Raw genomic sequence first — 12042 nt, 5'->3', positions numbered from 1 at the left:
TGTCTCAAAGGCCTGTGAACAGAAGCAAGCAGTCAAACTTGTGAAGGTGATTGATTTGATTGTGAGTGCAGACAGATTTGGATCTATGGCAGTTTCCAGCTTAATGCTTTATAAACCAGCACATTAAAACAAATTCCCCGAGCTGTAATGCTGCTGAAATAACTTGTACAGGTTTTGGGCAAACAGAAAAAGAAATACAGCCTGTTAATAATATTTTATTCAGAATCAGAATCAGGTTTATTATCACCAGCGTGTGACATAAAATTTGTTAACTTAGCAGCAGTTCAATGCAGTACATAATATAGAAGAGAAAAATAAATAAAATAATAATAACAAATAAGTAAATCAATTACAGTATAAGAATATTGAATAGATTTAAAAATGTGCAAAAAACAAATACAGTATACTTAAAAAAGTGAGTTAGTGTCCATCCTGAAGTCTACAATGTCCATTTAGGAATCGGATGACAGAGGGGAAGAAGCTGTTCCTGAATCACTGAGTGTGTGCCTTCAGGCTTCTGTATCTCCTACCTGATGGTAACAGTGAGAAATGTGCATGCCCTGGGTGCTGGAGGTCCTTAATAATGGGTGTTGCCTTTCTGAGACACCGCTTCCTGAAGATGTCCTGGGTACTTTGTAGGCTAGTACCCAAGATGGAGCTGTCTAGATTTACAACCCTCTGCAGCTTCTTTCGATCCAGTGAAGTATCACCCCCCCCCCACCCCCCCTCCATACCAGACAGTGATGCAGCCTGTCAGAATGCTCTGCATGGTACATCTATAGAAGTTTGAGTGTTTTTGTTGACATGCTAAATCTCTTCAAGCTTCTCATGAAGCATAGCTGCTGTCTTGCCTTCTTTATAACTACATTGATAGGTTGGGGCCAGGTTAGATCCTCAGAGATCTTGACACCCAGGAACTTGAAACTGCTCACTCTCTCTACTTCTGTTCCCTCTGAGGATTGGTATGTGTTCCTTCATCTTACCTTCATGAAGTCCACAATCAGCTCTTTCATCTTACTGACGTTGAGTGCCAGGTTGTTGCTGTGGCACCACTTCACTAGTTGTTATATCTCACTCCTGTACGCCCTCTCATCACCATCTGAGATTCTACCAAGAATGGTCGTATCATCAACAAGTTTATAAATGGTATTTGAGCTATGCCTAGCTACACAGTCATGTGTATACAGAGAGTAGAACAGTGGGCTAAGCACACACTCCTGAGGTGCACCAGTGTTGATCATCAGCGAGGAGGATATGTTATCACCAATCTGCACAGATTGTGGCCTTCCAGTTAGGAAGTCAAAGATCCAATTGTAGAGCGAAGTACAGAGGCCCAGGTTCTGCAAATTCTCAGTGAGGATTGTAGGAATGTAGCTTCCTGACATAGGTGTTTGTATTGACCAGGTGGTCTAAGGCTGAGTGAAGAGCCATTGAGATTGTGTCTGCCATTGATCTATTGTAGCAATGGGTCCAGGTCCTTGCTGAGGCAGGAGTTCAGTCTAGTCATGACCAAACTCGCAAAGCATTTCATCACTATTGATGTGAGTGCTACTGGGAGATAGTCATTAAGGCAGCTCACATTATTCTTCTTAGGCACTGGTATAATTGTTGCCTTTTTTGAAGCAAGTGGGAACTTCTGCCTGTAGCAGTGAGGTTGAAAATATCCTTGAATACTCCAGCTCACTGGTTGGCACATGTTTTCAGAGTCTTACCAGGTACTCCGAGACCTTCTGCCTTGCAAGGGTTCATTCTCTTTAAAGACAGCCTAACATTAGCCTCTGAGACAGAGATCACAGGGTCATCGGGTGCTGCAGGGATCTTCACAGTGGTAGTTGTGTTCTCCCTTTCAAAGCTGGCATAGAAGGCGTTCAGTTCATCTGGTAGTGAAGCATTGCTGCCATTCATACTATTGGGTTTCGCTTTGTAAGAAGGAATGCCTTGCAAAACCTGCCAGAGTTGCCATGCATCTAGATGTCACCTCCAACCTCGTTCAAAATTGTCTCTTTGCCCTTGAAATAGCCCTCTGGAAATCATACCCCGTTTTCTGGTACAGACCTGGGTCACCAGACTTGAATGCCACAGATTAGCCTTCAACAGATGACGTATCTCCTGAATCATCCACTACTTTTGGTTTGGGAATGTACAGTAAGTCTTTGTAGGCAGACACCCATCCACATAGGTTTTAATGAAGTCCATAGCAACTGCAGCATACTTACCCAGGTTCGAAGATGAATCCCTGAATATAGTCCAGTCCACCAATTCAAAGCAGTCCTGTAGGAGCTTCTGTGCTTCCCTTATCCGTACCTTCTTGGTCTTCACTACTGGTGCTGCAGTCTTCAGTCTCTGCCTATACTCAGGGAGTAGAAGTACAGCCAGGTGATCAGACTTCCCGAAGTGAGGGCGTGGAATAGCACGGTAGGCATTCTTGCTGGTGATGTAGCAATGGTCCAGTGTGTTGTTTCCTCTGGTATTGCAAGTGATCTGTTGATGGTAATTGCTTAGTGATTTTTCTTTTTCATTCTAGCCTGGTTAAAATCTCCCAAAATGATGGTGAAGGCGGTGGGGTACACTGTTTCATGCATGTTGATCCCATTGCTCAGATCATCTAAAGCCTGCTTGTCATTGGCCTGAGGTAGAATGTATACTGCTACCAAAATTACCCTAGAGAACTTCTGTGGTAGGTAAAAAGGACAGCACCTAGCTGCTAGATTTTCCAGGTCTGGTGAGCAGAATTGGGACAGCACTGATATATTTGTGCACCAAGAAGAGTTGATCATGAGGCATACTCCTCCACCTCTACTTTTGAGAGACTCAGTAGATCTGTCCTGACAGTGTATAGTAAACCCATTGATCTGAATTGGTGCATCCGGTATGGAAGGATTCTGTGAAACAAAGGACACACGCAGTCATAATGACCCTCTGATTCAGCTCCCTAGCTCTGAGATCTTCGATTTTATTCACCAGAGACCGTACATTTGCCGGCAAGATGGTCGGTATAGGGTATTTAAAAATCCCCTTGTGTGATGGGGTTATGTTATCTTAAACAAATTAAATTGTTTTTTCCATGTTTTTAGTACTTGTTCTAGACTGTGCTGATTTATTGTAAATGCAAACTGCATTTGTCTGTGTATGCATCACTGTTCCTCAGAAGGTCCAAATTGAGAAGCACGAAAACGGATCCCGAAGCCAACCCTGACCCTGACGAAGGGTCTTGGCCCGAAACGTGGACAGCACTTCTCCTTTTAGATGCTGCCTGGCCTGCTGTGTTCCACCAGCATTTTGTGTGTGTTGTTTGTCTGTGTATGTTATTTTTACTCCAACTTCTGCAGCTTCTATTTCAGTTGTCTTGTAGGAAGGAAGAGACAGAGTATGGAGACAAGGTGCCTTTTCACAGTGAGCCAAGTTAGCTGAAAACTTGTTTCCAGTGATTGATACAGCTCAACTCCTGACAGACAGTAGTTTTATTAGAAGAGGTTGAAGAATGTTTTGCTTGCCTATCTTTGATGAGGGAGAAAAAGGGCAACTTGAAATACATCAACAGGTAGAAGATTGAGTTTGTGCACTCTGAACCAACGGAGTTTTTTTTTGATAGTCTTCTTTTGTGTCGTCCGTAAGGGCAGCCACTAAAAGAACATGTAAGGCTCTGTGAGCATGTGTGTAGATGGCTGGAAGTATCATCACCCAGGTGCTGAATCGGGCGACTACCATCATCAGCAGCAGTCCATCACAGGCAAAACCCTCCCCACCATTGAGCACCTCTACAAGACACACTGCCACGAGAAAGCAGCATCCATCATAAAGGACCTCCACCATCCAGTTCATGCTCATTTTGCTGGTGCCATTGGGAAGCTACAGGAGCCTTGGGTCTCATACCACCAGGATCAGGAACAGTTATTAACCTTCAACCAACAGGCTCCTGAATCAGTGTGGATAACTTCACTTACCTCAACTCTGAACTCATTCCACAGCCTATGGACTCACTTTCAAGTATTCCGCAATTCATATTCGCAGTATTATTTATTTCCTGATATATATTTTTGCACAGTTTCTTTTTGCACACTGGTTGTTCATCAGTCCTTGCTTGAGGGTAGTTTTTCTCATTGTATTTCTGTGTTGTACTTTAAATGCCTGCAAGTAAATGAATCACAAGGTGACATATATGTACTTTGAACAAAACAAAAAGAACCAGGACAGGCATCCTAGTGGATGCCATGTACATGTATGGATATCATTGTGCATTACTTGACAGGTCCTTAGAAGATGTAGTAAGAAAATTCTTTGGCAAGTCCCTGATTTTATTTCATTTTCATTTATTTTTTTCCATCGCAAACTGTATTTAATTACTGCATTCTGGTATCAAATTTCTCGTGTGTTATACTTTTGCTAAGAGCACTTGACTCAGATGGGGTAGCTGGCCAAGGACTTGAGACCTGTGCTGATCATGTGGCTGGAGTGTTCACCAGTATCTTTAACCTCTCGCTTCGGCAGTCTGATGTACCCACCTGGTTCAAGCAGGCTTCATTTATATCAGTGCTTAGCAAGAACATGGTAACCTGCTTCAGCTATTGTCCAGTAGCACTTGTCTTCACTGTGATGAAATGCTTGGAGAAGTTGGTGATGCAACGTTTCAACTCCTGCCTGAGGAGCAACTTGGATCTGCTCCAATTTGCCTACCATTGCAACAGGTCCACAGCAGATGCCATTTCATTGGCTCTTCACTCAACCGTGGAACATCTGGACGGTGAAGGTAAATATATCAGGATGCTTTTCACTGACGAACGCTCGGTATTTAGTACTATCATCCCTTCAACATGATTGGCAATGGCACCACCACCACAATCTCTGTCGGCACTGGTGCACCACGAGGTAATATGCTTAGTCCCCTGCTCTACTCACTTCATACTTATGACTGAGGTTAAGCACAGCTCCAATGCTATACAGTATTTAAGTTTGCTCACGACACCACTGTTGTTGGCCAAATCAAAGGTGGTGACGAATCAGTATTTAGGAAGAAGGTTGAAAATCTGACTAAGTGGTGCCACCATAACAACCTCTTACTCATTGTCAACAAGACCGAGGAGGTAGCTATTGACTTCAGGAGGACCAAACCAGAGGTCCATGAGCCAGTGCTCATCAGAAGGTCAGAGGTGGAGAGGGTCAGTAACTTTAAGTGCCTCAGTGTTATCATTTTAGAGGATCTGTCCTGGGTCCAGCAAGCAAGTACAGTTACAAAGAAAGCATGCCAGTGCCTTTACTTCATTAGGAGTTTATGAAGATTCAGCATGACATGTAAAACCTTCACAAACTTCTGTAGATGTGTGGAGGAGAGTATATTGACTGGCTGCATCACAGCCTGGTATGGAAACACCAAAGCCCTTGAATGTAAAATCCTACAAAAGGTAGTGGATATGGCCCAGTCCATCATAGGTAAAGCCCTCCCAAACATTGAGCACATCTACATGAGTGCTGTCTCAAAAAAGCAGCATCCATCATCAAGGATCGCCACCACTCAGGCCATGGTGTGTTCTCACTGATGCCATCAGGAAGAAGGCACAGGAGCCTCAGGACTCACAGCAGGAACAGTTCTCCCTCAGCCATCAGGCTCCTGAACCAGAGGGGATGACTTCACTCAGCTTCACTTGCCACAGCACTGAAATAGTCCCACAACCTACGGGCTCAGTTCAAGGACTCGTCATCTCATGTTCTCAATATTTATTGCTAATTTATTATTATTTCTTTTGTATTTGTACAGTTTGCTGTCTTTTGCACAATAGTTATTTATCTGTCCTGTTGAGTGTGATCTTTCATTGATTCTATTATGTTTGTTGGATTTACTGAGTATGCCCACAAGAAATCAATTCTCGGGGGGGGGGGGGGGGGGGGGGTGTGTGTGTGTGTGTGTGTGTGTGTGTGTGTGTGTGTGTGTGTGTGTGTGTGTGTGTGTGTGTGTGTGTGTGTGTGTGTGTGTGTGTGTATTTAAGAGTAAATTTACTTTGAAGATGCAAGAATTTTGGAGGATAGTGTAATAAGAGTTGAAATACATGTGCATCAAGGAATGGCAAAGAACATAGGCTAAGAAGTTGTCTTTCCCCACAGCACTGCTCGATGTATAGAATAAACAACTTTCTCATACATTCAAGTGTACAAAATAATACCATGAGCTTTAATTTCTTCATTACTTGCAATCAACAAATCAGATGCACATGGCACTGATTTTGAGAAGTTTTTCTTGTGCATGTAACAAAAAAATCTCTAAATTAAGCGTAACTTCGTTCAATTTGATCAGTGAAGGTAGACAAAAAGCACTCAAAATATGCATTAATTGCATTTTAAATGTTGGTTAATAACAAATACTTTTTGTTTAAAATGTAGACATTTTTGCTGAATTGTTACTGTATTTTTAATATGGTATAGCAATGTGTATATATATGTTCTAAAACTTTAAAAAGATCCTTTACCTAATATTTCAATCAAATATGCAGCATATTTTAAAAAAAAAATTCAACAGAAGTGCCCAAATAAAGAAAATACATCATCAGAAACTCATATGGGGTTTCACCAGGTGCTCTGCTTTCTTCCTGATTCCTAAAGACCTATTGGCTGGTAGACTAATTTATTGATATTGAATTGCCCCTTGTATAGGTGTGTTGCATGGGGAAGGAGAGGTAGGGGAGGGAGCTAATGGTATTTGAGAGAAAATAGATTACAGGGAAATAAGTGTGGAGGATGGAATTGATGGAATGAGTCAGCATGGACTGATGTTGAAATATGAAAAATGTATTAAATCATGGAGTTTAAAAGGTCTGTGCCTGAAATTTCATGATAATTTGAAGTTTGGCTACTTGTAATCACACTATACTGAAGAAATATTGCAGCATTTTAAAATTTCCCAGTTCAGGTATTTTGTTTGGCATTTTAGTGCTGCTTCAAAATATGATTCAAGGAGTAACATACACCACCTTAGAAGGCTTGCTGTACACACCATCACTACGATGATTCAATGAATTTTGATCCATATACAAGAACAAAGGGTATCTCCTCTTGCCTGTTGAATCTCCATGCTCCATCTTTGGAATGCGGAGACTGAAAAGGCCTTGCGTTATCCTGTTACAACAAATCATGGATCAAAATCCGTGAATCGTCTTGATGTTTTGCCATAGCATGTTGTGAAAGTGCCACTTCTTAGTGCCTCAGCTCAGGCAATAGGGCATTTGCTTTTCAAGTGATTATTTGCAGATACCTGTGTACCTCCACAACCTGTCAGAGGGATCATGAATTTAGCACAAAGTTTTAAGATAGAACAGTAAATGAAATAGATGAGCATAATGTTCAGGAATGAAAATAGAGAGGCATGGGACTGGGTGAGGGAAAGAAAAGGGAGAAATTAATACTTGGGAGCACGAGTAAGTCTCCAGTTGCTAAAAATCCAAAGCAACACACACAAAATGTTGGAGGAACTCAGCAGGCCATGAAACATCTGTGGAAAAGAGTAAACAGTTGACGTTTCGGGCCAAGACCCTTCATCAGCCCAGCATTTTGTGTGTTTTGCAATTAATATTTGGATTATTTTGCACTTTCATATGATCAACAATTTAAGTGAAAACATGAGGCTACGTTAGGACAAGCTAATTTTCAGTACCAGTGTGGTTCATAGGCAGTAATTAACATTTAGCACATAATAAAGAGAATCACTGCTAGCTAATCCAGGATTAATTAATTATGGCTGTGAAGTTCCTTCTTGCATCGTTCCAGCTCTGCTCGAACACTGTGTTCAGTTGATATCTACTGTGCAAGGAAAGCAACTTCATGCCCCATGCAATGAATTTCAATGAGCCAGACAATGAGACACTGTGTTCACAAAGCTAACAATGAATCCACATAGGTCACACTATACAACAACATTTCATCTGCCGTATTTACTTGCAAATGTCCCATGACTGAAGCTGCTCGAAATAAGTGCAGAAATAATGAGGTTAATAGCAAGGACCATTGTCATCGTGGGCAAATTAATGGATAATCATAATCACAAGATGTTCTGCAGATGCTGGAAATCTTGAGCAACTCCCACAAAACGCGAGAGGAACTCATCAAGTCAGGCAGCATCTGAGAATGTGAATAATCAGTTGACATTTTGGGCCAAAACCCTTCAGGAAAAATGGCTAGTATTTGCAAGGAATGCTATTGGGCAGTTTTTAAGCACTTGAAATTCTACACAGCTATGGATTCCCAAGAGAACAGTGATGTAAAATTCCTGGTCACATGTTCTGCTGACTTTTGATCAACTGTATTCCAGTCTTTTTAAAAAAACACTTCATTTTTGAATTTTCTATTTTATTCTTAGGTTGGTACAGAGGATTTGTTTTAAGAAATCCAAGCACGAAGGTACAGTATATACATCTACACAATATAATTTTGCACATAGATTATGCAACTTTGTGAATTCTGTTCAACAGTAAATGTGCTTAAGTTACTAGTTTATTGTAAAATGTTAAGATACCCTACAGCATGTCCCGGATAAATTGTCATGCTTTATTTCTGGTGTCCCTTCGTGTTAAAGAATCCATTAATACTTCCATTTATTCAGAGGGATGCAAATATTTCACTTGAGCCATAATGACTATTTTTATTTGGGCTTTCTTAAAGCTTGCATTGTAGGATTTTGATTGTTTACTGCTTCTTGCTTTAAGTGCAATATGATTGGAAAATCTCCAACTCCTTGTGAACTCCTGACATCCATTTTTACCTTGCTAGCATCTCTCCAGATCCCTACACTCTAAATTGCCCGCCGGCTCATCTGACATTCAATACATAAAACCCCTCCATCTAAGCTTAAGGGCAGAGATATTGCTTTTGGCTCCCAGTGCAAACTGAGTCTTTGTTACTGACTTTGGTCCTTAAAGACATTCATTAAAATCACTCCCATTGATCAAACCTTTGGGTTTGAGAATTGCCTAATTTCTCAATACCTGGCAATATTTCTGTGTGATGTCTGTGTCAAAGTTTGTTTAATGTAAAATTCCTTTGTTTTACTTAAAGTACCTTGAAAATGCTACAAAAATGCAAATTGTTATATATGGTGCTTTGTTTTGGAGTATATTTAGAGCTTGTGTTTTGCATTGTTATACAGAATGTAATTTTTAAGCAATTAGGGTAGCTTGAAAAATTAATATTTTTCTCATTCTTAAAGGGAATTTTCCCCGCTGCCTATATTCACTTGAAAAATGCAAATGTCAAAAACAAAGGGTAAGTTCAGCAATTCTATAGTGTGAAGGAAAGAACTGTTCACAGGCTTAATTTTCTAAATGGGTTTGGGAATATTCATATTATGATTTGCACAGTTATTAAACCAAATTGCTACTGTAATTACCCTATCATGGTATCAAGCTGCTTGCAGGAAGATATAATTAAGCTTAACTGAAGAAAATATCCTTCATAATCTGTAATTGTTCTCCAGTCATGATCAAATTGGCTGCTTACTGAAGACTGTCGTGATTTGCAATTTATGATTAATTGCTATGTAGTCCTGGAAGTACTTCCTGGTTTATTGAGTTATTAGAGTGGGGAAATATAACTACATGCATTTCTCTGTAAATGAAAGAGTATCTATAGTTGGCAATTATAATTTAATGATTCTTTGGCTAGATTGGTTGCACTTAAAGTTTGAAATATAACCGTGTTACTATTATATACCCTCTGCACATGTACGAGAAATTTACTCATCTTTGTTCACCTTATCACTATTATCTTGGACACGTACTGTTAGTTCAGTTTATAAAAGAAGCAGTTTCAACGGTGGAGAATTTCTGATTAAGGTTTGGTCCAAAACCAAGGATAGGTTGATGAGACATTTAGACTTGTGTTCTACCTTTTAGATTGCTAATTAAATATGAAGGTTTGACTGCAAGATGTACAAGATAGCTTTGCTAGTTTTTTTTCAGTATTTAGATGGAAATGTATATGTAAGTATGTTTAAACTCATTAATTTTATGTATGTGTAAATAAATAGGCAGAAAGCCTACAATCTTGCCTGTTATCTGCCTGCAACCTCCAACGGTGACCTTGCCAGCGTGAGGTTTGGAGTAATTGTACTTCTTAAAGAACTTCTGACCATTTATGTATCAGATTGTCAGGTTGGTGAACAGATGAAATGACTTGATGGCAAGTTCCTCTGTGGGGATGAAAAAGTGATACTGGGATCTCTAAACAAGAAATGTCCCATCTGTTTCACAATGCCTCCTGCCCTCTCCTTCAATTACTTTGCATTCCAAGGTTAGCCTCGTAGTTGCCCGGTTAGCACAGCTTTCATTGGTTTCCCTGTTCTCCTTCTAAGTCCATTTCTGCTGCAACCTTGGAGATGTGTGGAAGCTTGGAGTAAATAATAGTTCTTGCCAAATCAAGACATTAATTCCAATTCCACCACTGCCAGCCAGATTGCCTTCTTTGCATCACATATAGATATCAAAAGTTGCTTATTTTCAAACTAAAGCTATCATGTTATTATCCACCTTTACCTTGTATGCATGAATCTACCTGGAAATGGTATTAAATTAAAGTGCCTTGGATTTGTGCTCAAGGAAGAGTATGCATTAAACATCGGGTATGGCTCTCAGTAAGCCCACAAGTTTGACTCCTGTATCAGGACAATAAAATTTTGAAATGTTATTTTCTTTATTCATCATCCATCATCGTCAGGTGCCATGCCCAGTTTGAGCTTTGACTGCCATGGCCCACACATTCCTGTTTCAGGTCAAGTGGATCAATTCATTGGTATTCATTTCCAGTTCTCTGGCTGCTGTCTCCATCATCATTTGTCTGTGCTTTCCTCTTGCTTTCTTCCTTTCAATCTTTCCCATAATTACCGTGCATTCTAACTCCTCTTTCCTATCACATGTCCAATGAAGTTACGTTGCCTTTTCATGATCTTATACATTATTTCTCTTTTTGTGCTTGCTCTGTTCATGACATCCTTGTTAGATATTCGTTTCGTCCATGATGTTCTTTGCATCCACCTCAAAAAACACATCTCTGCTGCTTCAATTCATTTCCTCATGTTACTAGATATTGTCCAACATTCTGAGCCATATAACATAACTGAATAAACGTAACATTTTAGTACTCTGAGGCGGGTTGTCATGCCTAGTTTAGTGTTGGTCAGTATACTCTTCATTCTTGTAAAGGTGTCTTTTGCCACCTCTATTCTTCTTTTGATGTCCATGTTGCACCTGTCATCTGATGTCACCCAGTTTCCTAAGTAGCAAAAGTTCTGTACTTGTGTTATGTCTTCCCTGTTTATTCTCAGCCTGCAGATAGGATTCTCCTTCTTTTTGGATATCACCATACATTCTGTTTTTTTGCAATTGATAGACAGAGCCATTTCTGCACTTTCTTCAACAACTGTATCAACTAAGTTTTATAGTTCTTCCTCCATACTTGCAATTAACAGTGTCATCCGCATATATAAAATTATTGATGTTTTCACTGCCAAGATGACTCTTATTTTTTGTAATATTGTTTCGCTGTACACATTAAACACATCAGGGGAGAAAACACACCCTTGTCTGACGCTTCTCTTGATTTTCGTAAACTGACTCACTTCTCCATCTATACTTACAGTGGCAGTTTGTTCCCAGTACAGATTTCTGATTACACTGAAGTCTTTTGAATCTAGGATCTAGAGTTTCCTGTAATATTTCAAATAACTTATTGTGCTTCACTTTATCAAATGTTTTTGTGTAGTCGATAAAACAAACAAATCTTTTAGTGCTTGGTTAGCTCATTCTGATAGTATCCTTAAAATCAATATCGCATTTCTTGCACCTTTGTCTTTCACAAAGCCACATTGTTCTTTATCTGTTCCAATTTTGTATACCTCTATCAAATCGCCTCTCAGTCTTCTATGTTCTAAAGAATACAGTCCTAGCCTTTTCAATCTTTCCTTATTACTCAGGTCCTCCAGATGTGGCAACATCCTTGTAAATTTTCTCTGTACTTCAATTTAAAACAAGAATACCCATTACTAAATATGTAGGTTACCATTACTAT

The 12042-nt window shown here is 39.9% G+C and overlaps 1 protein-coding gene across 9 annotated transcripts in view; it reads left to right on the top strand.

Annotated features, from left to right (window-relative positions):
• The window catches only part of LOC140734855 (dedicator of cytokinesis protein 4-like), a 356660-nt gene that overhangs the window by 80379 nt on the left and 264239 nt on the right, over positions 1-12042 (top strand). For all 9 annotated transcript variants that reach the window (XM_073059457.1, XM_073059454.1, XM_073059460.1 and 6 more), the window contains exons 3-4: positions 8342-8382; positions 9188-9243. In XM_073059457.1, the coding sequence (XP_072915558.1) occupies positions 8342-8382; positions 9188-9243 (97 nt within the window). The remainder of the gene's footprint in view (positions 1-8341; positions 8383-9187; positions 9244-12042) is intronic.

The sequence above is a fragment of the Hemitrygon akajei genome, chromosome 10, assembly GCF_048418815.1.
Source record: "Hemitrygon akajei chromosome 10, sHemAka1.3, whole genome shotgun sequence".
NCBI lineage: Eukaryota > Metazoa > Chordata > Chondrichthyes > Myliobatiformes > Dasyatidae > Hemitrygon > Hemitrygon akajei.
This window is presented reverse-complemented; position numbering and strand designations above follow the sequence as displayed.